Genomic DNA, 27677 nt, shown 5'->3' with positions numbered 1-27677 from the left:
CCCCATTGGTCACTTCCCTTTGGGACTGCAAATGATAATTAACGGTTATTGCCTCCCTATGTGATTCTTATCACCCCTCCATTTGACCCTGGAAGCCTGGCTTTGCACTGCTAAGGGAATACTGCTTGTAAGTGTATATATACCAGAACTCCCAGGGCACGAGAGGACAGAGAAGAAAGAAGAGAATGGAAGAACTAGATGGATAAGAACTTGAGAGGAACGAACTGAGATGGGGAAGAACTAGATTGAAGGGCTAGAAGAGAGGACAAGAGGAATGAGATGGAAGATGAGGAAGAGCAAGATGAGAGAGGAGACGGGAGAGGAGCTGATAGGGGAAAGAACTAGATAGATGAGAACCTAGAAGGGACAGAACTAGATGAAGGAATTAAGAACATAGAGGGGATCTCAGACAAGTGTAGAGAGAAATCAGGCTAAAGATGACCTAAATATGAGAGCAGAATATAAGCTTGTAACTGTCATAGAATAATAAAGTATATGAACTAAGGAGTTTTGTGTACATAGATTCATTTCTTCCCATTAAAGATTAATTATCAGCTGATTGTAGATTCTTCCCAGACCCTGGGAGGGGACTATCGAGGGGCTGGACCCCCATAGTCCCCGATACCCAGGGCCTTGGACCAGCTGCTCAGGTGACCCATAAACATCCGGGAGCCCTGATGAAGAAGAGAGGTTCTATGTCCCAGACACCAAGAAAATTTCTGTGCCTTCCCAGGTAAGTGGAGACTTGAAGATCCATGAACTGACAAGTGGTGGTAAGGAGGGTTCTCTGTGATGGTGGCTTCTATCTAATAGCAAATTCAGAGCAGGAGGAGGGGGTAAGGAGGGAGAAAGAGGGAGAGAGAGTGCACATGTGTGCATATGTACATATGTGGAAGCCAGAGGTTAACCCTGAGTGCCATTGTTTGGGAGCCTTGCACATTCTCACTCTCTCTCTCTGTCTCTGTCTGTTCTCTCTCTCTCTCTCTCTCTCTCTCTCTCTCTCTCTCTCTCTCTCTCTCTCTCTCTCCCCTCTCTCCTCTCTCCCCCCCCTCTCTCTCGCGTGTGTGTGTGTGTGTGTGTGTGTGTGTGTGTGTGTGTGTGTGTGTACATGTGGAAGCCAGAGGTCAACACCAGGTGTCTTTTTCAATCATTCTCCCCCTTATTTTTTGAGATTTGGTCTCACTGGGCCGGGCGGTGGTGGCGCATGCCTTTATTCCCAGCACTCGGGAGGCAGAGCCAGGCGGATCTCTGTGAGTTCGAGGCCAGCCTGGGCTACCAAGTGAGTTCCAGGCGCAAAGCTACACAGAGAAACCCTGTCTTCAAAAAAAAAAAAACAAAAACAAAAACAAAAAACAAAAAAAAAAAAAAAAAAAAAGTGAGATTTGGTCTCACTGAACCTGAGGGTCTTTGATTTAGATAGTGTGGCTGACTAATGAGCTCCAGGGGTCTACCTGTCCCCCTCCCATCCCCCTCTTATCCCTCTCCCACCACCTGTCTTCCCCCATCCCCTCCCCTTGCAGTGCAATGCAGGTGTATGGACAGGGCTATGCTTAGCTTTTACCTGGCTGCTTGGAGATTTGAATTCAGGGCTTTGTGCTTATGTGGCAAGCTCTTTACCAGCTGCTGAGCCTTCTCCCCAGCCCCTCCACCTTGTTGGATGAGATGGGATCTGTGTCTGGTACCTGAGACGTGCCAATCAGGCTAGGCTGGCTGTCCAGCTGGCCTCGGGGGTCCCCTCATCTCTGCCTCTGCGGTGCTGGGATCACCACACAAGCCACCACTTCCAGCTTCCACATGGGTCCTCTACACTTGTGTGGCTAGCCCTCGGCCTGCTGAGATGCCTCCTAAGGCCCGTGTCCTGTTTTTCTCAGCCAGTTTTCCCAGTGTCCTGAGCAATGTTGTGTGCTGGAGACGTCTGGCAAGTCCGGTCCCCAGCCTCCTTTGCTCTCATCCCTGCTTCTTACCAGGTGTCTCTGAGCCCTGTCCTAGGGCCAGAGTCAGGGTCCCTCAGGTCCTCTGCTTCCCCACAACCAGTCAGTTCAGGCTGGCTCCTGGTCCTGTATTGATTCCCTACCTCTACTCCAAGTGAAAAGACGGGGGTCCCATTTCCACTGGCGGAGAAGGGCTCTGGCTCCTGGGGAGGTGGGTCAGACTCGGGTGGTTCTGTCAAGCTGGCTGATGGAGCAGTGACCTTGAGGCAGAACAGAGGTGTAGTGTAGGGATAGGCCCTTCCAGGTGTGGGATCAGGAAGGCTTGAAGGGCAGCTGACAGAGGGGTTTCATTTGGAGGGGAAGGGCTTTCAGTATAGAGGACAATTTGCATAAAGGCACAAGGTTGCCTCACAGGCAGTTGGTATACTTGCCTTAACCAATTCTGGCCCCAAGACTGTGGCCAGTTGTGTGTCTGGAGTAGAATATGGCCCTCAACATTCCCAGCCCACTCTCTCCATCCCATTGTGACACCATCTCCCCAGCCACCAGTGGAACCCCGGGTTCTGCTGCCAAGGACACAGTTGGGTCTGGACAGCAGTCAGGTGGGCCCTGGCTTGGACGCGTGGTCTGTCTCCAGGGAGCAGGGACTGGGGGGGGTGTGTGTAGAAGGTGCAATTATGATGGTACCTGGTGAGTGTGGAGCCACGTTCTCAACACAGATGTGGACAGGAATGTGCCTGGGCCTGTTCAGCTGTGGGAACTCTGTGGAAAGAGCAGGCTGTCCTCAAGGGACGCGTGAGTTTTCAGGTGTGGCACCTGGCCATTTTCTGTGTGCAGGTGGAGTGCTGGACTGTCTGTCCTTCTAGCAGGACCTTTGGGATCAGGGGAGGGCGGTGTGGTCAGGGGTCTTGCAGATTGCCAGTCCCCATGGGTATTCCGTGGAGGGAGGAGTGCTCAGGGAGGAAGGGTGGCCAGGAGCCTTGCAGACTACCAGTCCCTGTGGGTATCTGAGTAATGCTAAGTTAACCAGGCTGGCCTGGAAATCACTTATACCCTAGGCAGCCCTCAACCTTGAGATCCTCCTGCTTCAGCTTCACAAGCAGCTGGAATTACAGGCCTATAGTGCCAGACCCAGCTTCCTTTTTTTACTTTGGCCTGAATTTTTATTATCTTCTTTGAATTTATTCTTTACTTTTTCTTTTACTTTTTTTAATGAAACTTAATGGTCGATATTCAGCCTTTAATTTTCTATTAAAAAGCAGCCAAAGCTCTACATCCCCACAAATTACCACTTTTAAAGCACCCGTACATTTGACTCTTTATTGTTATCACTTACAAATACTTTAATTTTCTATGATTTCTTTAATGTTTGAGGTACTCACAAGTTTTTTTTTCTTAATGTATTGAGCAGTGAGAAGACTCACGCCAAAGTTAAGTTAATCCTTCTCTGTTGATGTTCAGATGACTGAGTGTGGCCACCATGACCACAAGGAAGTAGATTGAATTGTGGGGATGTATGCGTTTCGGCATTTGCATCAAAATACCAAGACTTCCAGTAAAAGTAGCACCGTTGAGATAGACTGGTGTCGACACAAGGGTATGCACACAGTTCCATGAAACAGAGCAGAGCTCGGCACCAGATTTGCACAGATGCAGCCAGCTGGGCAGAACGTAGTGGAGAAAATGTAGTCTTCTCAATGAGTGTACGATAATAATTGTCTATCTATAGGGAAAGTATTAATCTAGATACATCCACCTTTTACAAAAATTAACTCACATCAGACCATAGACTTAAATGTGAAACAATACAATAAAACTTCTAGAAGAAAAACAGCAGAAAACCTTAGAGATCTTGGGTTTGGCATTGAGATTTTTAGCTATAATGTCAAAAGTAATACCTCAGAAAGAAAAAGAATAAGTACATTGGGGCTTGCTTAAAACTGAGACTGTGTGCTCTACAAAGAACCCCACGAGAAGGGTGAAAAGTCAGAGGCCAAACGAGCATGGGAGCCAGGCGGTGGTGGCGCACGCCTTTAATCCCAGCACTTGGGAGGCAGAGCCAGGTGGATCTCTGTGAGTTCGAGGCCAGCCTGGCTACAGAGTGAGATCCAGGAAAGACACAAAGCTGCACAGAGAAACCCTGTCTTGGAAACCAAACAAAAAAACGAGCATTGGATAAGGGCTTATATCTAAACTACAGGTTTTAGAATAGGCAGCAGTGGCTTGGGTGTGTGTGGTGTGACTCAGCAGTTAAACGCAGGTGCCACCCTTGAAGTGGACCCCAGTTTGACTCCCAGCACCCAGCATAACTCCAGCTCCATGGGCAGTCTGACTCCCTCTTCTGGACACCGTAGGCACCTGCACTCATGAATACACTGATAAAAATAAGTCTCTAAAACTAGGCAGATATGGCTGGTGTTTTTAGCCCTGTAGTTGAAATACTTGTCTAACATGTAGAAGATCCTGAGATAAATATATACATAGAGAGAGATAGACAGACAGACAGACAGATACAGAAATTAAGACATAGGCACAAGAAGAGTAATCTTCTAAGGAGAAATATAGACAGAAAATGAGAAGATAAAAAGATGTCATTAGCAATTGTACTCACAACAATTCACCCCACTGCTATACCCTATCCAGAATGGCTGAAATAAAGTGAACTGATCATAGCAGTTCCTGGCAAGGACGTGGAACAAACAGAATTCTCATCCATCACTGGTGGAATTGCAGAGTCATGCCGACCATTTGAAAGACAGTTGATAGTTGTTTACAAAGCAAGTCATACTCTTGCCGAGTGACCCAGCATCCCAGCACTGGTCCCTTAATCCCTGGGCCTCAGGTGTGGGATCTGGGGTGTAGATGTATGAGTTGGGACTGGGCCACCCATTGTTACTGGTCCCTCTGCATTTTGACCAGTTGTGGTTTTCTGTTAAGGACGCTGATAGATACGCTGAGAGAAGTCTCGTGGGGCTGACAAAGAACGACAGGCAACTAAGGAATGCGGAGACTCGTAGAAATAGATAAGTCTTCCCCAAGGAAGAACCCCGGAATTGAATATCCAGTACCAAGTGGTCAGCCCTGAAATCATGTACATACACATACAAGCAACGCTCTATTGACTGAGTAGGTTGTATTACTGCGTTTAGGGGTGTGTGTGTGTGTGTGTGTGTGTGTGTGTGTGTGTGTGTGTGTGTGTAACAACTAAAACAGAGACCATGAAAGAGATGGGTAAAATGACATAATTTAATTAAAATGTATTTTAATTAAAATGCTATTAAGCCAAGAGAGACAGGATGACCATTAAAAATGAACATTACTAAAAGTGGAAAAAAACCTAAAAGAGCAGAATTCTGTGTGAGTTCAGCTTGGCACATTCTGGGAAAAGCAAAATCCCTACAGCAAACTGATTCATGGTTCAGGGGCTTATGAAGAGGAAGGAGAGCTGGACACAGAACAGGTCCTTAGGAAGTAGTGGTTACCCTCAGTGCTTGCTAAAGTCCAGAGAATTGTACACACAGGGAGTGAACCAGACAAACCCCAAGACCAAACAGGGTACTAAGGGAGCCTGGGGTAGAAGGTGACAAATGAACTTAACTATTATAAATGCATAAATACACATTTGACTTTTAAATTTAAATTAAATCAAATGCTATTAAATTGTTCTTAATTTCAAATTTATTTGCACTGATTAGAATTTATATATTGCATGTTTTCTTTTGAGTGTGGACTGTGTGTGTATGTGTGTGTGCATGTGTGTATGTATGTGTACATGTGTGTGTATATGTGTGTGAGTGTGTGTGTGAGTGTGTTTATGTGTATGTATGTATGTGTGAGTGTGTGTGTGTATGTGCATGTGTGTATGTATGTGTGCATGTGTATGTGAGTGTGTATGTATGTGTATGTGTGCATGTGTATGTGAGTGTGTGTGTATGTGTATGTATGTATGTGTGCATGTGTATGTGAGTGTGTGTGTGTGTTTAGGTATATGCATATGAAGGCAGAAGATGATATCAGTCTCCTCAGTGCCCCTCACCTTTTTTTTTTGAGTCAGAGTCTCTGGGGCTCTCTCTCTCTCTCTCCTCTCCTCTTTTTTTTTCTCTCTCTCTCTCTCCCTCCCTCCCTCCCTCCCTCTCTCCCTCTTTTCAGCTAGACTGGAAACCAGACAATCCCAGCAATCCTCCTGTCTCCACCCATCTTGTAGCTGGGGTGCAAGCGTGCATGCTCAGCCTGTTACATGGGTGCTAGGCTCAGAACTTCCTTGGGACTGTGCATCGAAAGCTCTAGACCATGCAATTTTCCCAGCATGCCCTCCCCACCCCCACCTTCTGAGGAGAATCTTGTTCCATAGCCAAGGCTAGCCTTAAACTTGGAATCCCCCCACTACCGAATTTTGGGATGACAGGTGTGTGCCCCACAGGTGGCTAGATAGTTTCTAAGTGGCGTTGGTCTGTATCATTGCTGAATATATTTGACTTCTTAGAGGAGTTGCATTGGGACCTGCAGAGGTAGGAATGTGCTCCTGCCGGAGGGGCCAAACTCTGTTTCCAGTACCCACCCTGAGGGGCTCACAGTCCAGTTTCAGGGCATCCCACACCCACTCTGGCCTCTGAGGGCACCTGCACTCATATAAGCACACCCACACACAGACACATGCCTCCACACAGATGCACATACATACACACAATTAAAAAAAAAAATCAACCTGGAGCTGGGCGGCGGTGACGCACGCCTTTAATCCCAGCACTCGGGAGGCAGAGCCCGGCGGATCTCTGTGAGTTCAAGGCCAGCCTGGTCTACAGAGCGAAATCCAGGACAGGCACCAAAACTACACAGAGACACCCTGTCTCAAAAAACCAAAGAGAGAGAGAGAGAGAGAGAGAGAGAGAGAGAGAGAGAGAGAGAGAGAGAGAGAGAGAGAGAAGAGAGAGAGAGATATTTCATCAGTATGTTGGAGTGATTGCTTCTCTCTGCCCACCTGTTAGTGTCTGAAGTATTTGAAGAGGTTTATTAGGTTCAGATATTTTAAGAATTTCCATTTTTTTATATTCTGAAACTTTTTTTTTCGAGACAAGGTTTTTCTGTAGCTTTGGTGCCTGTCCTGGAACTCACTCTGTAGACTGACTTCAAACTCATAGAGATCTGCCTGTCTCTGCCTCCCAAGTACTGGGATTAGACATGCACCACCACTGCCTGGCTTATATTCTGGAGCTTTTATCTTTAGATAATAAACTTCTCTATTCCTAGTGATGCCAAATATTGACATTTGTCTTTTTGTCGAAGATTTTCATATTATGTAAATGAGTGTTTTGCCTGCAGGTATGGCTGCTTACCGTCTGTGTGTGTACAGTGCCCACAGAGGCTAAACACGGGCATCAGATCTCCTGGGACTGCAGCTACAGATGGTTACAAGCTGTCATGTGGATGTTGGGAACCAAATCATGGTCCTCTGAAAGAGCAGCCAGTGCTCTGAACTGCTGAGCCGTCTCTCTGGTCCCCTTAGCGATTATCTTTGTTTGTTAGTAATTTGGCTTACCGACTTTCTTTTGATTATCAAATACAACTTTCCCATCCTTTTACTCTCTGCTTTTTCTAGTCCTCGTGTCTTAAGTGTGTCTTCTTACAGGGTGACCAAATTGTCATCCACTTCAAGATACTTTCGATAAAAGGAAAGGACCAAGGTGAGTTCTTATGCCAGCTTAGAAGATAAAAATAAGGTATGCTCCAAGTACATTGGCAAATACTTACAAGCCTTTTAAAACATAACATGAATTTGACATTTCTTTCTTATTTTTAACTTATTTATTAACATTTTAATTAGTACATAGTAATTATATTATAGAGTACAGTGTAGCACTTTAAAACATTTATGTAATATGTAATGATCAGGTCAGTGTTAACATAGCCACTATCTCAGATAAAGCATCCTTTCTTAGCATTGGGAATGTTCAAAATGCTATTAGCTACTTTGAAATATTCAATTAGTTGTTGTTCACCGAGAGTTATTCTGCTGTGCTACAGAGTATTAGATGGTATTATTCTCCGATCCAACTGTACCATCCCTATTAACTGTCATCTCTCCACCCTTGCTCCGCTTCTCCAAGGCTCTGGTAGCCACTACTTCATTTATTTCTCTGAGGTCAATTTTGTCTTCCACACAGATGAAAACACAGGATTCCAGCCATGTTTCTACAAATGACAAAATGTTGGTTTTTAATGTCTGAATGATATTCTGTTGTATATATATATAGATAGAAGAGAGATAGGTGATAGATAAAGTATTGATAGATGATAGAAGGTAGATATATAAATTAAAGATAGATGATAGGTAGACAGATAAATTATAGATTATAGATAAATGATAGAAGGTAGATAGATGATAGATATATAGATTGTGATAGATGAATAGATGATTGATAGATTATAGATATAAATAGATGATAGGTAGATAGATAGATAGATAGATAGAGAGATAGAGAGATAGAGAGATAGGCAGATCACTTGTGTCCCGGTAGTCAGATAGCTGACAGAAACAATTTAAAGGAAGAAAAGTTTATTTTGGTTCAGGGTTTGAGACCTTCTAGTCCACTGTGGTGGAAAGGCTTTAGTGGAATCCACAGTGGCAGGAACATGTGGCCTAGACTAACCACATTGCTATAGACCAATGGCGGGGAGCAGTTAGAACCAGGGGCCAGGCTTCAACCTTCAGATAGCCAACCCTTGTGGTCTCCTTGAACCAGCTGGGCCTCAACTCTTGAAGGCTCCACAGTCCCCAGAAACAGCACAGCTTTTTAACTTTTGATGATGTATTTTAACTCATTTTTCCGTTTGTAGTTACAGAATTCACTTTGTCTGCATGTCTTTTTTTCTTTACCTTTTCTGAATTGAAATTTTTTCCCCTTTGGTTTACATTTTTTTCTACCTATTGAAGTGACTCTTAAATTTGTATATGCAAGTGTAGCTTCAAACCCCTCAGCCTGAATCCTTTCTCAACCACAGAAAGCACTGAAAAATATATGACCCTTCCCATTCCAACTTACATATGTACACACACACACACACACACACACACACAAAAAAAAAAAAAAAAAAAAAAAAAAACCTCAGAGGCCAGAAGAGGTCATTGGGTCCCTTGGAGCTGGAATTCCAGATGGTTGTGAGTCACTTGATACGGTGCTGGGAACTGAACACTAGTCCTCCGCAAAAGCAGCATGTGCTCTTAACATTGAGCCATGTCTGCAACCCCACTGTCTTCTTGCTCTCTTCCCCTGTTACTTAAAACAACCCATATTTGAAATTCCTTTGCAGCCTTGCTTTTTGATAGCCTGTGTTTGCATTGCAGGCTGCCTCCCGAGATCTTGTGTAAAGTCCACCCGATTTGGCATCTTGCTTCTGTGCCCTCTTAGTTCCCAACTGGCAATGTGCATCTTTATTCTACCTTGAGTCTTCACATACCATGTCTAGGCTGGCTGTACTCTTCATTCTCCTCTGGCCGTGCTCCAGCATCTTTCCTTGCCCCTGAGGTCCTACGACTTAATGACAGTATGTCTAGCCACGAGACCTGCCATTGTGCTTGTGAGAAGCGTTGAGTTTCCTGAATGTATTGACTTACGGTTTTTGAGTTTGAGAAAAGATGTTTTTATTTATTGCCTTTTCTGTTTCTCTTTAGAGTTTCTGTTTAGAACCATGCTACCATCCACCTACCAAATCTTTTCCCCTCTCCGCATGTTAGCTACACATTCTAGTTCACTAGCTCTCTGCATTGAATCTGTTTGTTTAACCTTCCTGCTAGTATTTTTATGTCAAACAACCTTTTACCCCAGCTTAGAGGCCCACCGGCCTGTGAGCTGTCTGGTCATATAGTAGCTTGCCTTCTCAGACCTCAGTCTTGGTTTGCCAAGATACACATACACCCGCATGCAAGTGTTACCAATGTAATAGGTACATAGTATTAAAAATATTATAATACCAAGAGGTTTGTAGTGACAAGTTCCCGGTCTTTGAGAATCTTGCAGCCTCAGCTTGCAGAACATTTCCACAGAAGAAGTAGCTGGAGTGTAGCCAACTCACAGCCATTTTAGTACTGCTGAAGGGCTTTGGCTCCAAACACAGGGTTAAGATTAGTTTTCGCTCCTTACTCTGTCCCAAGGTAGGGTCCTGAGTACTGCCTATACCCCTCACTGCCCTCACCTGCTGCATCACTTTGCCCCATGTCACACCGGCTGTCCCCCCTCCTCTTCCAGTGTTCCACAGTCCAGCCTGGCTTCCAAGCTGTCTGGTTAAGGCTTCAAGCCATGCCTTTGGCCCCCGGGCCTTTGCCCTCACTCCTGATTCAGCTGTTTATTTTACTTCATTATTTATTTACTTATTTTGAAGGAGGGCGGGAATCCCTGGAGTCCTCTGCTACCTTTGAAATTCCAATGATGCCTCAGATGTGTGAATGATTTGTTGAGAAAGCTGCCAGAGAGCTCCTGGCATTCATGAGGAGATCGTTCTCTAACTCATTCAAAATGTCCATTGCACTAAAAATTGGATGGTTGAGCCTGGAGGAACGAATTATACAGACTAAGAGACTTTGGAAAGGACAGAAGGGACTTTGTACTCATTGATCCAAGGCAGAGGGTGTCTTCTGTCCCTTGGCTCCTGTACTGGGGTCTGATATTGGGAAATGGTGACAGAGGACTGAACTGCATCCTTTCTTGAACAGATGGAAGAAAAACAGAATTCCAAGCCAGCATCCGGACCCCAGAGTCCCAGGAGCACACAACAGCATGAGATCTCCTTCCCTTCCCATTCCTGGTCCTTGGAGATGTTGTTACGCAGACTGAAGGCCCTAGACGCCAGGAGAGAGGACAAGCTGACCAGTGTCATAGATACCTTGGGGGAGTTTGGCACATTCCAGTGGAGGCTGGTGGCCCTCACCTTCATCCCCAGCATGCTGTCCTCCTTCTTCATGCTTTCTGACCACTTCATGCTCACAGCCCAGAGGCCCTACTGTAACACCAGCTGGATCCTGGCAGTGGGCCCCAACCTCTCAGTGGCTGAGCAGCTGAACCTGACCCTGCCCCGAGCACCCAATGGCAGTTTCCTGACATGCCTCATGTATATACCTGTGTCATGGGATCTAGATTCTATCATCCATTTTGGCCTCAATTATACAGAAACCTGCAAATACGGGTGGATCTATCCTTACGCTGACAAGCGCTCTCTGGTCAATGAGGTACGCTTTTGTCTTGTGTTGTGTTGACTGTGGCTACCCAGGAAAAGTGGCAGAGATGGGTTGCAATTGGCCTGAGCATACTCTGCAGAGGTGTACCAGAGAAGGAAATCGGGGCTCTTGTTCCCCAGCCCTGGGCTCCACCTTTCTTAGCCAGGAAACTAGAATGCATTATGGCTTAGAGACGGGCTTGCCATCCGTCCAGAGAATTCAGGACAGGTTGTGGCTCTTGTCTTCTGGTCAAGGGAAGCCCCTGCAGCTGAGAGCGCTTAGGGATGGGGCATAGGTAGCTATGTGTAGGGAGTCTTTACTCTGTTACCTCTGTTTCCCCTCCGGAGTCTGGCAGACCTTGGATCTAAGCCTGGGTTGAGATAGTAGAGGCACTTGGCAAGGGAGATGGGTCAGGAGGCAGCCAAGCAGGATGCACAGACGCTAGAGGTGGGAAAGAACGCGCTCAGTGTTGGGCGATTCTCACGGGGCTTCGTACCTTGAGTTGAGGCCTGGGCCTTTTTCCATGGGAAGCTCCACGTTGGAGCCCAGGACCAGTATGTGTGCTCATGCTCAATAAGCCCCACCAATCCCCCTTCTCGCCTCAGGTCTTCACTTCCTCTCTCCAGGGTTAGCTACAGGGTCTACCAGGTGCCAGACAGACAGGGTCCAGGTGTAACAGAGTGAAGACGCTTTCCATAGAACGACTGTCCCTTTGCCTGGGTGTCGTCTGCCCAAGGCAGCGCTTTTCAGCCTGTGGGTTGCAACCCCCTTGGAGGTCAAAGGACCCTTCCACAGGGCTCTCCTACCAGATGCCCTGCATATCAGATATTTGCACTACAATTCATAATAGTAGCAAAATCACAGTTACAAAGTGGTAACAGAACAGTTTTATGGTTGGGGGGGGTCACCACAACATGAGGAACTGTATTAAAGGGTCTCAGCCTTAGGAAGGCTGAGAGCCACTGGCCTAAGGGGTCTGCTCTGGGCCAGGCTCAGCCTGGGCCCCCCAAAGGCTCGGCCTGTGTGGAAGCTGCCATCTGTGCCTTGTCTCCCCTGCAGTTTGACCTGGTGTGTGGTAACGAACCGAAGAAGGAAAGCATACAGACTGTGTTCCTGGCGGGAATCCTGACAGGCTCTCTCCTCTTCGGGTTCTTAAGTGACAAGTGAGTCTCCTGGCATTCCCGCTGACCGCTGGGATACTCTGCCTCCTTCTCAGGAGATGGCATAGCCCATGGACTCTGAATGAGTCTCAAGCTGGGGAAGGCAAATGCAGGGGTGCTCCAAAGCCCCGGGGTCAGGGCGCACAGAGCCTGGCCCAGGTGCACGACGGTGGCTGGCCCCGGAAGTGTGGCGCTTGGTGGCATCTCCTCCTCACACCTACAGGATGGGCCGCTATCCAGCCATCCTGATGTCGCTGCTGGGGCTCCTCATCTTCGGCTTCGGAACAGCCTTTGTGAACACATTTTACCAGTTTCTGCTCTTCCGCTTCGCTGTGGCGCTGGCGGCTGTGGGCTACGCCATTAGCAGCGTGTCTTTAGGTGACTGACTCTCAAGGGACAAGGCGGGATGGAGATGGACACAGTTCAAGAGGAAGCAGGAGGCAGATCTACCTGGGGTGCACAGGCCACCACTAACTTTTGGGGAGGCAGCAGGCCACAGAGCCCAAAGGGGAAGGAGTAAGAGACTCCACTCTTGGCTGCCCGAAGGTGTGAGGGAGTCGAAAGGGAGTGCCCTGACCCTCACCCCCCATAGTATTCTCCTGTATCTCGAATGTTCCTCTCATGCTTCTTGTATATCCCGCACCTTGAGAATCAGGGGAGCTGCTAAGTCCTATATATGCTTTGCTTATTCCCTCCTGAGCCTCAGGGCGTTGGCCAGTTTGTTCAGGGCACACAGCAGGAAGAAGCAGGGTTTCCACCCAGGCCTGCGCAATGCTAACACCTCCAATGCATGTACACCCTTACCTAGACTCAAATGCCTGTGGTCCCTCCTTTTCTTGGGGTTCCCTGGCACCTCTTCTCACTGAGAACCTGCCAGAGCATAGCAGAAGGAACTAACCCTCTATAGAGCCTTAGGCCGAGGAGAGCAAAGCACGAATACACTCCAAGACAAGTAGTTCCATGTCTCAGCACACGTCAGACCATGTGAGATGCCCTGAACGAGGGAGTAGCTGGGGGCAGAAGAAATGGAAGTGTGCATGTGGCGGGGGTGGGGGGGGGGGGGGAGGGGGGTGCTCTGAGGAGGTTCATCAAGGCATAGGGTGTGCCCGGGGAGACACAGAGACAGTCTAGCTCTGAGAGGTGTCTGAAGATCTGTAACAGGCAGAAGAAACTTTGTCTACTCTGAACTTTCCAGGGCAGGGTGGGCATGTCAACCAGCTACCTGGAAGGCCAGCCTGGGGACTGTGAACTGACCACAGCTTTGTCCTCACGTTCTCTGCACAGTCATGGAGTGGCTGGTGGGTGAGCATCGGGCCTACGCCATCATTCTGGAGTACTGCTTCATGGCTGTAGGGGTCCTTTTCCTGTCGGGGTCTGCCTACAAAATCTTCCACTGGAGGCTGCTCTTCCTGCTGGGCGGCATGCCCATGTTTCCCGTCATCTCCAATATCTGGTGAGCAAGCAGTGCAGGGCGGCATACACAGGGCAGGTCTCACGGGTGGGGACGGAGGGGCATGGAAGTGGGGGGAGATGCATGCCCGAGAAGGAGCCAGAGGCGTTCCCCACCCTCAGAGAAGAACCTGAAAGAAATGTCAGAGAGGCAGTCAGAGGGACAGTGGGGGTGACAGCGGTCCCAAGACAGGCAAAGGTCAGGCTTGAAGAGGTAGGACTGAGACACTCGGGATGGCCTTGGTCACCCTCCCCTCTTGAGGTGACGTCACTGGAGGGGAGCCAGAGGCATGACCCCTGAGTTGAAGCTGAGTCAATGGAGTCCCCTTTACTCAATGACCTTCAGGGGAAAAGGAAAAGATGCTTTTGTGCTTGGCTGAGGCATGTTCAAGCTATTTGCTGTTTTCAAATGTAGGGAGCCACAGACAGGAATCTAAGATGTGGGAGCTGTGAAGGTGGTACTCATGTAGCAAAGCTCGGAGGAACAAGGAGGGCAACAGTGTGCTGGCTCTGTCTGAGCAGAGGGCAGTCAAGACTGAGAAGGAGCTATGAGACAGAAAAAGAACGAAAAATCTCAACAACTCTGATGGGCATCAGGAAGTAGAATCGAGGCTTCAGGGGGTGGAGATAATGGGTAAGAAGCTGAGGACCTGAGACGTGACCGCAGTCTGGCTGGCTTCAGAGCCCCTGACCGGAAGTGCCTGCACCATACATAGGATAAATATAAAAGATGAGGCGATGAGTTACAACAGGGGACATGTGAGTGGCTTGGGGCATTTCCAGTTCTGCAGAAGTGAGGAACCAGCCTAGGCAGTCCTCCAGAGATCAGTGAGTGTGGGTGGCAGATCCCAGGTGTGTGTGTCTGTCATGTATCTGGGACAGCTTGATCTTAAGGGTCAGAGGGCTTAAAAACCTTCAGGATTTTTGAAAATGTTATTAACGTAGGGCTGGGAAGATAGACAGACCCCGTGGGCACAGTACCTGCCATGCAGATGTGCCTGCCATGCAGATGTGAGGATCTGGCTTTGGGCCCCAGCATCCATGTAACGGCCGAACGGGTACCGCATGCTGTCAATCCCAGCAGCCGAGGGACAAGGACAGGAGATCCCTGGGGCTCGCTGCCCAGCCAGGCCAGCAAAGTCAGTCAGTCCCAGGCGCAGGTGGGACTCTCAAAAATAAACGGGTTGGTTCCTGAGAAATGACACCTAATGTTGACTTCTGGCTTCCACACAAATGCACACATACACACACACACACACATTGCCACACACATGCCCTGTGTACACGTATGTCTGCACACACATAAACATGTACACACACACCCCCACATACAACCTCTATACAAGTGTTACTAATGTATTAGGTACATATTATTAAAAATATTATAATGCCAGGAGGTTTGTAGTGACAAGTTCCCAGTTTCTCCTCTCTCAGCCTCTGGTTCCTTTCCCAGAATTCTTCACTGAGTTTTTTCAGTCTTCTGGCTGTTGTGCTTGCTTAGAGCCGATATCACCTTCAGTGGCTGAACTCACTGGGGCACAGTTTTCTTCAGTCACTGCCTTCAGACATGCCCTTTCAGCTAATTCTCCCCAATACATGCAATATCCTGGAAAGGTCCCATCTCTTTCCAGCCACTCTTACTGGTAAGAATAAGTGTCATTTTGATAACTAAGAATAGGGATGGAGGATGTAGATCAGCTGTAGAGAGTTTGCCTAGCTTATGCAAGATCCTCAGACTCCATTACTGCACTGAAAACAACATCTGGACCCCACCCCCAGTGTCCAACCAACATCTGGACCCCACCCCCAGTGTCCGACCAACATCTGGACCCCACCCCCAGTGTCCGACCAACATCTGGACCCCACCCCCAGTGTCCAACCAACATCTGGACCCCACCCCCAGTGTCCAACCAACATCTGGACCCCACCCCAGTGTCCAACCAACATCTGGACCCCCCCCCCCCACCCCCCCCCCAGTGTCCAACCAACATCTGGACCCCACCCCAGTGTCCAACCAACATCTGGCCCCCACTCCCAGTGTCCTACCAACATCTGGACCCCACCCCCAGTGTCTGATCAACATCTGGACCCCACCCTCAGTGTCCGACCAACATCTGGACCCCACTCCCAGTGTCCAACCAACAGCTGGATCCCACCCCAGTGTCCAACCAACAGCTGGATCCTGCCCCCAGTGTCTGACCAACATCTGGACCCCACCCCCAGTGTCTGACCAACATCTGGACCCCACCTCCAGTATCTGACCAACAGCTGGATCCTGCCCCCAGTGTCTGGCAGCTGAATCTTACGCAGTGTCTGTAACAGCAGGCCTCAATGGAGTCTAGGAATCTACACTCCTAACTTTCCAATGGTGATTTAGCTCACTGGCCACACTTTGGGACCCACTCTGTTTGGTGGTTTTCCTCCAAGGATCCCATGGCCTGATTCTGCCCTTTACACTCTCCAGGGAGTCTGGAGGCAGGGATTCTTGCCTTTTTAAAACTGCTTTTCTTGAGATTATAGTATAATTACATTATTTCCCCTTCCCTTCGCCTTCTTGTCACTGAAGAACTTCCTCTCAGTTCCCAGGTACTTTCCTTCCCCAGCCTTCTCTATTCTTTTAGCACAGACCCTCAAGGGAATGGAGCAGCCCCGCCCATGAAAACTTGTGTCTAGGGCCCTCCGGAACTAGGACAGTCTCCCGTATTTCTCTAAATATGCTGTGCAGCATTGGCTTTGTGGGCTGCTGTGTGATGAGATTGTAAACGATGAGATGGAATCATCTGGGAGACGTGCCTCTGAGGGATTATCTTGATTAATCAAGATGGAAAGACCAGCCCGCCGTGGGTGGCATCATTCCCTAGGCTGGGATCCTGGATTGTATAAAATGGAAAAAGTGCAAGCATCCATTGCTCCACTTCTGACTTGAGATGTGACATGACCAGTCGCCCCAAGTTCCTGCCACTGTGGCTTCCCCATCATGGTAGACCCTGAACTGTGAGATCTTCTTCCTTAACTTACTTTGCTGGACATTTTATCAGAGCAACGAGAAAAGTAATGTAGCTGCCTTTGGGGCAGAGGTCCTAAGACTGAATCGCACTGTGTAATCTGAGGGTGGGTCTTGTAACTTTCTAAGCTTCCCAAGGAATCTCCTCCTCCTTCCAGGAAAGAGTGTTTCAGTTTGGAGGCCATGGCTACAACAGTGAGGATAAGTTAACTACAATTCACATTCCTGTGACAAAATCCCAGGCAAAAGCAACCTAAAGAAGGGAGGGGGTCATTTTTGATTGACAGTTATAGGGTCCAATTCCTCACAGCAGGAGCTAAGGCAGTTGACAGACTGCATCCAAGTCAGGTAGAGGGCAGAGGAGGGTGGGAAGAGGGAGGCAGAGGGAGAGGGAGGAGAAGAAGGGAGACATGCTGATCTTCAGCTCACTTTCTCTTTTTTATTCAGTCCAGGAACCAGACCATGGAATGCTGCCCACGTTTAGGGTGGGTATTGCCAGCTCAATTAATGGAATGTAGAAATTCCTTTACAGACAAACCCGGAGATTTATCTCCTAGGTGACTGTGCGATATTAACTACCATAGAGGATGCAAGCATTTAGATCATAGCACCTACTGAGTTAGAAGTACTCCATCTATGTTCCCCCTTGTAGAGAACTTGTTTTTTATTTTTCAAGTTTTATTTTATGCATCCGAGTGTTTTATCTGCATGTCTGTGTACCACTTGCGTGCCTGGTACACATGGGAGGCCAGAAGAGGGAGTTGGACCCCTGGACTTCGGAGTTATAAAGAGTCATGAGGCAGTGTGTGGGTGCTGAGAATCAAACCCAGGGTCTCTGGAGCAGCAGCCCGTGTTCTTACCTTCAGAACCATCTTGCCATCCATGTGCTTCTGAGTGCACCTGGTGTAGCCCTTCAACCATGCCTTTTCCCCGGGTATTTTGTCCCTGAGAGCTCATAACGTTTTTAGAAGTTCTGGGTTTTAGTAGACACATGCCTAATATCCTGTCTTTCAGAAGAAGTTCCGGTTTGAGTCCCTCAACCTCAGCGTGGAAAGCTGTGGTTTATCACAGCTAGACCATGGGAAAGAAGGAAGGAGCAGAGAAAATAGGGTGGTGAATTAGTCTCTGGTGTCCCAAATGAATGCCTGCAGCAGCCAGCCAGGGGCCAGAGTGATGCAAGAAATTGGCACTTTGTAGAGAGCATCTTAGGAGGGACCCAGCTTCCACTGGCTCTGCCTCTGTGACTTTGGTCACATCCTCATTTCCCGAGTCTAAGAATAAGATGTCATACTAGGTCCAGTGCAACGCGTAGAGTAAACACAATGTTTTATACATGTACACTATGTTCAATACCAAGTAGTTTTTTTCCTTATGTTTTTTGAACCTACCTTCTTGTGCTTTGGTGCTTCAGTTGGTCATCTGTGTGGGGTCTGACAGCCTGGAGGGATTGGGAAAATGGAAAAGAAACATTAGTTTTTGATATCTGCATTAGTTACTTTTCTATTTCTTTGATATAACACCATGACCAAGGCAATGTATAAAAGAGAGTTTATTGGAGGCTGAGTTTCTGAGAGTTAGAGTCTGTGACCATCATGGCAGGGAGCATGGCAGCAGGCAGGCATGGCAATTGAGCCATAGCTGAGAGCTTATATCTTGATCCACAAGTATGAGGCAGAGAGAAGGGAGGGGTTAATTTGGAATAGCATGGGCTTTTGAACAAAGTCCACCCCCAGTGACACACCTCCTCTAACAAGGCCACACCTCCTAATCCTTCCCAAACAGTTCTACCAACTGAGGACCAAGTATTCAAACATGAGCTTGTGGAGCTGTTCTCATCCTGACTGCCACGTTATCTAAGAAAAATATGGTAGCAGAGAAAGCAGGACAGAGGAAAGCATCACTAATCCTTGTTTTCACAGGGCAGAGCGCTGCAACCTGGGGTGAGACCCAGGCCCCCTCCCCACATATACTCTATGATGTTGAAGAGACAGAGGGAGCAGACCAAACATCAATATAAGGATTAGGAGGAGTCTTGTGGCTTGACTTTCCTGGAGAATTATGAAAGAAACATCTATTTGTAGCTTTAGTTTTCCTGCCTTGCCCACAGTCAGGACAAATCTTTGTCACCTGCCAGTCCCACAGCCGCTCAGACCCAAAACCAATTAAACACAGAGACTTACATTGCTTTCAAACTGTATGGCCGTGGCAGGCTTCTTGCTAACTGATCTTATAGCTTAAATTAATCCATTTCCATAAATCTATACCTTGCCACATGGCTTGTGGCATCTTCACATGCTGCTTGTCCTGGCGGCGGCTGGCAGTGACTCCTTCTGCCTTCCTGTTCTTTCTTTTCTCCTCTCTGTTAGTCCCACCTATACTTCCTGCCTAGCCACTGGCCAATTAGTGTTTTATTTATTGATCAATCAGAGCAATTTGACATACAGACCATCCCACAGCATCTATTCACTCCAAATAGGGAAAGAACCAGCAGATCACAGAAAGATGAAGTCTACCTTGGTGAATGAACAAGTTTATTGATGTCACTTAGCAGCATATGGGAAATTCACAGGCAGTTGCACCACCAAGAAGTCCCTCTACAAGTCATTGCTGACACATTACACATTTTAATATCCCAGGATTATATAGCAGAGGCAGGGGGAGCAGTGGTTATAGTCTCAGGAGAGGGTTAGGAGATGATACTGTGACCTTCCCACCCTTTCTCTAAGAGATGATATTAGCAGACCCATGACCATAAACCTAGTTATCTGCTATGTATTCTATTGACTTTGTTGCCATGAATATGGGCTAAGGTCTGCTGTAGGTCACTACAGCCACTCTGCTTCGTGGTAGTGATGGTCATGTCAAGCCCAAAGACAATAGCTGTAGAGCACTATGTGTTCTTCTGCAGAGCTTGGAGAGGCTGTTGAATGTCTGTTCCTTCACTAGGCCTGAGGATTGGCCCACATATGCTATAGCAACCAACACTTGTTCTCAGCAGTTTGACTGCTTGTTAGTTTCTGCAGTAATGACCACCTAATGGAGAAAGAAATTTTCATTCAGTTGGCATCCAGTAGCAGTATAGTCATAAATGCCTACAGAACAAGCTGACAGGCATGTTGTATTGGGTTACCAAAACAGTAATAGTGACTTCCCCCCTGGAGCTTACCATTTCCCAAGCCACAAGTTTTTGTCTGATCACTGTACCAAACATGGGTTCCCTCTCATGGAGTGAGCATTAAGTCCAATGTGGAGGTAGTTGGTTGCATCTGTAACTGCTGTGCCACTATTGTTACCCCAGAGCCATGCTGATAAACAGGGCCCAGAACGGAGCAAGAGTATTGGTGATGACCGTTCTCTCCTAGTAGCCTGTATAACACCTTCAAAAATGATCACTCACAAGTAAGGAGAAAGCTTACACTAAGATTTAGCTCGATTTGTTTGCTGAAACCAGAGTGTGTGGTATCTTTAGCATTAGGGACTACCCATTCTATTTTGGCATGCAGCCATGGCAGTGGTAATAGCCTGAATGGTTTACAAGACTTCAGAGACCTCCTTAGACAGAGCAGTGGCCTACTCCTCTGTATTTAAGGTTGGAACTATCTTACAGAGATCTCATCTGTCACTTCTACCTTGTGTGCTCTCTCCTCATTATCCAACCCTTCCCTGGAGTTTCAAGGCTTTGGATCCCAGCAGGGGCTTTTCTGCAAAGATCTCTTTTATAATCTTTCCCTTATGCCACCTCAAGACTTAAAACGATGACAAACAAATGCCAAGCCAGCATTTCCATCCGTCTTCCTCTTGTTTAGTTTACCTGCCAATCATGGTCTTTGCAGAGGACATCACGCCACAGCTTCTCCCCTTGGCGACTTCTCTGTCACGGGCAAGTTCCCTTGGGCCGGCAGCTTAGCTTCAGTTAGTGTTTGTGACGCATAGCAACAGCCATGCAACGCAGCATGGCTGCGCAGTATGACAGCGCTGGTGCATGTGTGCCGCTGCCAGGGGTCACAACATAGTGTCTAGTTCACCAGCTTTGGGGGAGACACCCCTGTGTGCATGTGGTAAACCACATTCATCAAGGAAGGAATTCCAGTACATACTGCACAAAGCAAGATGGGCAACCCAGGATTTCTTCCATGGGTGTTCCACCCTGAGTCACCTTTGCTGGTGTTTTTTTTTAATTGATGCAGGTATGTGTCTGTGTATGAGTATGTGCACATGTGTGCACATGTGTGCACATATCTGCAGAAGACAGACAGAAGGTGTCAGTTCCCCTGGAGTTGGAGTTACAGGTGATCGGGAGCCACCAGACCTGGGTGCTGGAAACTGAACTTAAGTTCTCTGCAAAGTCAGTGTGCACTTCTAACCACTGGACCATCTCTGTAACGCTCCACTCTTTGTGTTGTTGTTTGTTTTTTCCTTATATTGAAAATTGATTTCTTTCTCACATAATTTGTGAGGAATATATCTGGTTTTTTTTTTTTAACCAAGTCTTGTTCATAGTCTTTGCTAGCCTACTACTCTTACGGAATCCAGGCTGACCCCAAATTTACAGCAATCCCCCACCTCAGTCTCCCTAATCCTGGTTTATAGGTATGCCACCATGCCTATCTCTCATCATTGTTTCTGTCAAGTCCCTGTTGTGCAAGAACCAATTATTGTATACTTATCCTGGAGAGATGTAAAAGAACATTTATTCACCCCAGTAATGAAAAGGCCAACAGACCAAGGAAAGATATCAAGTCCAGTTTGGCAAATACATGAACTTATTGACGTTCCTTGCATGCACACAGGCAGCTCACAGACAGGTGCATCACCAGGCACCCCATCCCTTCGTCAGGTTTTTACCTTTTATGTACTTCAGCATTTCTAAGATCCTGCTACTACATAGCAATGGGTAGAAGGGAGTGGAATGTTCAACAGCTTTATTACCACCTTCAGAGTTAGCCATTGTAGACTTAGACCTTTTCATTTTGTTGCCACAACCATGGGCCAAGGAATGTTTGCCGTAGTCACCACAGCCATTCCGCTTCATGGTGGTGATGGCCATGTCAAGCCTGAAGAAATAGCTACATTATAGTTTTCACAGACTGGGCACGGAGGATGATGCTCAGGCATGTCCTCGAACCCGGAGAGAAGAGCTGAGAGGTGACGGGGGAAGGGCAAAGGGATCAGGAGGCTGAGTATTACCACCGAGCGGCAGTGGGGTTGTAGAGCCTTACAAAAGAAGGCCTGGCTGCCATATGGGTGCAGAAGGAACCTTGAGGTCGGTGGTGGCTTTCAAGATTGCTTGGTCACATGCTGATACAGATGGCCACAGCAGAGGTATCTCTGCTGGAGAGTCACTAGTCTTTGGGCATCCCGAAATTCTGAAGTAAGAGAGAGGTGGGCCATACAGGGTTCTCCGAGAGTCCCCACGATGGCTGATGATGAAAGGGAAAGTGGAGGAGGCCGTAAAGGTGCTGTGCTACGCGGCTGAGGTGAACAAGACGACCATTCCTTTAAATCTACTAAATGAGGTAAGAGGCCTCGGGCCAGGAGGGAGGCCAGGGCTGGAGACCGTGGGAAGGCCTCTTCCCTCATCCTTCCACGGGACCTCAGTCTACTATTTCAGAATGATCATGACAAAACCAAGCCCAGCCTGCACAAGGCCAGAAAGTGGCTAGCCCTGGGGGAGGGAGGGGCAGGCCTTGCTGGTGTGTGTGGGCAGAGAGCAAGCTGGGGTCTCCGCTGCCTTTGCCTGGTCTTGCTGTCTTATAGCTGCAGCAGCAGAAAAAGAAGGTGACTAAGGCCTCCATCGTGGACTTCTACACCAACCAGTACCTCTTCAAGGTGATCCTGTCCATGGCCTGTATGTGGTGAGTGTCCAGGGCTGGCTGCAAACTCGGGCAGGACATGGAGGTTGCTCAGGCCTGGGGTCAGGTCTCAGTCTGTGTCATTCCTACCGCACACCTCTTCTCTTTGCCTCTGTCCTGTTCCTCCTGAGACTCAACCCTCCCTCCCCTTCTCCCTCCTCCCTTCCCCCTCTTCTCCCCGGCTTCCCCTTGCTCCTCCCTCCTCTTCCTCCCACGCTATCCCTCCTTCCGTCTCCATCCTCCTCCTCCTCCTCCTTTCTCTCTCCCTTGCTCTCTTATTGTTTTGTTCCAGGTTTACCATCAGTTACATCTATTTTACGCTGAGCCTCAAGATGAAGGATTTCGGGGTAGACATCTACTTCAGACAAGTGATCCCAGGCATTCTGGAGGTGCCAGCCCGGCTCTGCTGTCTCGTTCTCCTGGAACACTTGGGCAGGAAATGTAGCCTGTTCCTGAGTCTCATCCTAGCTGCCATCATGTGTTTGTTTCTCCTTTTCCTCCCTCAAGGTACAACATGCCAAGAGGCCGCCTCCAGATCTCTCACTCCTTCAAGGTCTTCCTAGTGTCTCTTATCTGGGCTGGCCAGCTTAGCACAGGAGTTGGCTTCCTGTGTCTATCGTTTGCCCCTCGAGAGGAAGCCCCAGCCCCCAAGACAGCATGTCCCCATGTCCAGAGACCTTAGAGAGGAACTCAGGCTGTCTGAAAAAGAGCTGTCCTTGTGCGTGAGGGCAGGCAACTGCTACAGCTGACCTCTATGGCCCATTCCAGCCCACACCAGAAGCAGATCTAGTGGGTAAATGAGAGTAGATGGTAGCAAGTGTTACCTACAATGTCCAGGATAATCTACTCATTGAAAATTGGTATAGTGGTGACCTGGACCCATGGCAAAAGTCTTGCTCAGAGGCCTTTCTCAGTGGCTCACTGCCTGGCTCCTGGTGCTCAGTATTATTTCCAACATTTCAAGATCCCTGGGCAGTGAACATGGGTCAGTCTGGGGGGCTGGAGTGAACAGAGCTGTGGTGCCCCATCAATGGCCAGTGCCTAGTAGGGGGGCTGCAATGCATGTTTTCCTAAGGAGCCCCCTTCTTTCTCTTAGAGCACCTCTCAGGGTCCTCCCAGATGTGAGCAAACATTGGTTAGTTACCACAAAATGAAACATTTTTAGGTTTCTACAGCCTGGTGTTTATTGTTATTGACGTTACTGTTGTTGAGCAGAGCACTGAATCCAGGTGACAGATTTACAGATCTCATGTGGGCAAGAAACTAGGAACAGAATTCTGGGGATGAAAGTCTGAGGGTTGGAGACACGGCTCAATAGGTGAAACACTTGCTGCAGAGACATAAAGAACTGACTTTGGATACCCCGCACTCACGTGGAAATCTCAGCAGGACAGCATGGGCCATAGTCTGGGTCTTGGGGAGAAAGAGACAGGAGGATCTCAGGTTTGCTGCCCAGCTAATCTTATTGAATCAGCAAGTGCCAGGTTCAGTGAGAAACCCTATCCCCACAAAATAGGGTTTGGCCGCCAAAGCCCTGTCCAACTCTCCTACTATGGTAATTTCAGGACTGGCTGGGCCTACGTAGATCTTCCTCTGGCTGAGTGTCTAAGTCTGCTGGCTAGGTGACTAAGTGGTAGGGGTGGGCCATTCAGCTGCCTTTGGTAAGGGACTGAGAGAAGGCTGGAGGGCCCTAAAGGTAGGGTGGCCCAAGACTCAGGGCCATGCTGTCTTCACTCAGAGCTGAAGTCGACGATAGTCTTGGTGCTTGTGCTTGGAGAGTTCATCCTGGCTGCCACTGTCACTGTATTCTTGGTCTACACTGCTGAGCTCCTCCCCACTGTCCTCAGGTATGGAGTCTGGTGGGTTGAGGGGGATTGGGGGATGGGACAGTGCCAAGACTGATGTAGCAGCCAAGACTGAACATTTGCCAGGAAACAATCACTATGTTAAACATGGTTTGCATGGATTGGCTCACCCAGCTCTCATCAGAAAACAAAACCCAAATGCTTTCATTGACCCTCTTTGAGTTGACAAAATCAAAGCATGAAAGGCCCTGGTCTAGGTCACACGTGGCAAGTCAGAGCTGGAGTTTGTGCTAAGGGATGTCTTGGTTTCTTTTTCTGTCACTGTGATAACATACCATGACACAATTAACTTAGAGAAAAGGAAGTACACTCTGGCTGTCAGTTCAGGGGACAGCTCATTATGGTGGGACAGTCCAGGCACAGGAGCTTGAAGCAGCTGACTACATCACACCACCGTCAGGAAGCAGCGATGCATGCCACTGTTTGCTCCCTCTCTGCACTTGCACAGTCCAGGATCCCAGCCGAGGGAATGGTGCCACCCAGAGTAGGTGGGTCTTCCCATCTCAGTGAACCTGACCCCTGCCGTCATGCTCAGGGGCCAGTCTCCCAGATGCTTCTAGATTTTGTGGGATTGACAAAGCATGATAACCATCACATGGGGTCTGACTCCAGTCCCTGCCTGGCACCTTCTCCTCATTTGCTTTCTATTGTGTGACAGATACCAAGACCAAAAGCAGGTTGGGGAAGGAAGGCTTTTAACTGCACAGTGTACCTTCATAAAGGGAAATCAGGAGTGGAACCTGGGGACAGGAACTAAAGCAGAAGCCATGCTGGAACGCTGCCTACTGGCTTGTTCCCTATGAATTGTTCAGTTTGCTTTCTTAGACAACCCCGGACCACCTTCCCAGGGGTGGCACTGCTCACAGTGAGCTGGGCCCTCCCATACTAATCATCAATCAAGGAAGTGCCCCCCACCAGACTTGCTCATTGGCCAATCTGATGGGGGCATTTTCTCAACTGAGGTTCTGTCTTCCCAGATGACTCTAGGTGTGTCAAGTTGACACAACTAGCCACCCCACACCAGATGCCTAGAATGTGTTTGGGTTGCCCCGAGGTTCCTCCTCTTCTTCCACAGAGCTCCTGGTAATAGCAACCCTGTCTTTCTGACCCCTGGCCTGCATCCTTTCCTCATATGACCATATGCCATTACGATGTGTACATGATTAATAACTCACTCACAATATCCAAGAAGGAGGCCAGGAGAAATAACTACCTCTCTTAAATAGATGAAGAACTGGATTCTCCAAGGTCTCACACACTGGGCTGGAATTGGGTAAAATTCAGAGCATGTGGTTTTAGGTAGTGTCTCCCTTTCACTATACCCAGCCTCTGAGCATACGAAGTCGTCTAAACCAGTTCTCAACTCCACTTCCAGGTCTACAGGTCTGGGAATGGTGTCTCTAGCCTGGACAGGTGGAGCCATCACCGCTCTGGTCGTCTTCAACCAGATCAAAACACAGCTGCCCATCTTCTTCTGCTGTCTCTCTTGCGTCGTGGCCTTGTGCTTCTCCTCCTTGGTGCCAGAAACAGGAAACAAGCCTCTCCAAGATGGCATAGAGTACAATACAAGGTAGATGAGCAGACCTCCTTGTCTAAAGCCCTGGGCATTGAAAGTATGCCAGTCATTGTCCATCCCAATGACAAGAGGGCCCGTGACATGAAGATCACCCTGTTCAAAGCAATCTCCCCAGATCTTCTGGATGTGGTCACTTGCCTGAGTCCAGCTCAGGCTCTGCCACTTCTCTCCCTCTGTATGGCTTTCCTTGCCCATAGATCCTCTCTTTGCCCTGTCCCATCTGCCTACCTGGACTGGGGCATTGTCCTTGGAGATAAGGAAGCTAAGGTGACATAAATTCATTCAATGTTAGGGTTTTTGAGAAAACCAAGCCCACATTGTAAATGGTCCAGCATGTGACAGGTACTCAGTGAAAGCTAGTGACAGAGATGATGAGACACAGTCCAAAGTTAGAGGGAAGAGGGGGTCTAGTGGGTCAGGGAATGGAATCAGCCTGATCCTGAAGACAGGGCTCCTCTTGGACCCATGACCAAGCTTGGCTGGGGACCTAGATGACTGAGAACGCCCCATCTCTCTCAGAAGAGGTCATGATTGAAGATGTCTCATGATCTTTTTTCATCATCCAAAGAGATTCTATTGACTTCAAGAGGAGAAGCCAGGACATTGCTGCAATGATTATGGCTGGGGAGTCAATGTCTGATGTTGTGATTGATGAAGTGACAAAGAATACCATTCTCAATGCCATGCCTCTACAATCAGAAGTAGATATGTTCTTCAGCACAGCCTCGGAGAAGTCCAGCACCAGTGAAGTATCCAGTACAGCTCCCTGAGGACCAGCTTCCCCAGAATATTTTGGATTGGAGTTTAATGGCTGGGGGGGGGCATGGGTTCAAGGCCTCAAACTCTAGTTCCAGTCTGGCATGTGGGCAAAGTATGTCCTTCTCCAAGGCCAGCCCCCAGGATCCAAAAATAGCCCCTTCTGAAGGAGGAACTAAGTTGTGATTCATTCCAATAAAATATCATGTTGGTCTTGAAATGGTTAGGTCAAGGTGGCTGTGTCCTGACAACCCAGAGGCTGTGGCCTAGACAGGTATGGGGTGGTGGCTAGATGGGCAACTAAGGCTTTTCAGGACCTTTGGCTAAATCTTCAGGGACAGCAAATAGTTCTCTGGATAGAGTGGGTGTGGGATGGGCAATATATCTAAAGTTCAGAGACAGAACAAGGGTACCAATAATACCTTCTAGCCCAGCCATCAGCTCAAGCCCAGACCAAGGCCAGAATTCATGAAGGTATGGATGGAATGTGAATGATTAATGAGAACATCTCTCATTGCTTAGGGTATTCTCACTCTTCCCCTTGATATTCCAAATAAGCATGACTTTAAAGCTGACCTATCTCAACTCAAGCTTTATCCTGAGAGATGCCCTCCTGATGGCTCCAGTGAAGCTGGACTCTGACTTCCACCACCCCAAGAAAAAGCCCCTGTGACATTTCATGTTAATTGTCAACTTGGCATGATCTACAATCACCTGGGGATCATGCCTACGGGTGATTATCTTGATCAGGTTAGTTGAGGTGGGAAGACCTGCCTGCTGTCTATGGTGCCATTCCTTGAGTTGGGTCCTGAACTGCATAAGAGGAAAGTTAGCTGAGAAGCAGCCAGTGTGTATTCATCCCTTTCTGCTTCTTGA

The 27677-nt window shown here is 48.1% G+C and overlaps 1 protein-coding gene across 2 annotated transcripts; it reads left to right on the top strand.

The window, feature by feature from the left end:
• The first annotated feature begins 2490 nt into the window (after positions 1 to 2490).
• On the top strand, positions 2491 to 27021 carry Slc22a14 (solute carrier family 22 member 14). Of its 2 annotated transcripts, none has more exons than XM_037208029.1 (12): positions 2491 to 2533; positions 7558 to 7612; positions 10639 to 11151; positions 12199 to 12302; positions 12523 to 12677; positions 13584 to 13752; positions 22148 to 22268; positions 22510 to 22607; positions 22897 to 23111; positions 24343 to 24451; positions 25845 to 26039; positions 26614 to 27021. In XM_037208029.1, exons 3-12 carry the CDS (start codon positions 10639 to 10641, stop codon positions 26813 to 26815), a joined length of 1881 nt encoding a protein of 626 aa, XP_037063924.1. In that variant the 5' UTR covers positions 2491 to 2533; positions 7558 to 7612; the 3' UTR covers positions 26816 to 27021. The 2 variants fall into 2 exon arrangements, with proteins under 2 accessions (XP_037063924.1, XP_028712244.1); XM_028856411.2 differs by lacking the exon at positions 2491 to 2533 and adding an exon at positions 2540 to 2738.
• Positions 27022 to 27677: the final 656 nt, after the last annotated feature.

Source organism: Peromyscus leucopus, chromosome 7, assembly GCF_004664715.2.
Source record: "Peromyscus leucopus breed LL Stock chromosome 7, UCI_PerLeu_2.1, whole genome shotgun sequence".
Lineage (NCBI taxonomy): Eukaryota > Metazoa > Chordata > Mammalia > Rodentia > Cricetidae > Peromyscus > Peromyscus leucopus.
Note: the sequence above shows the minus strand (reverse complement) of the source record. Positions and strands in the feature narration are given on the sequence as shown.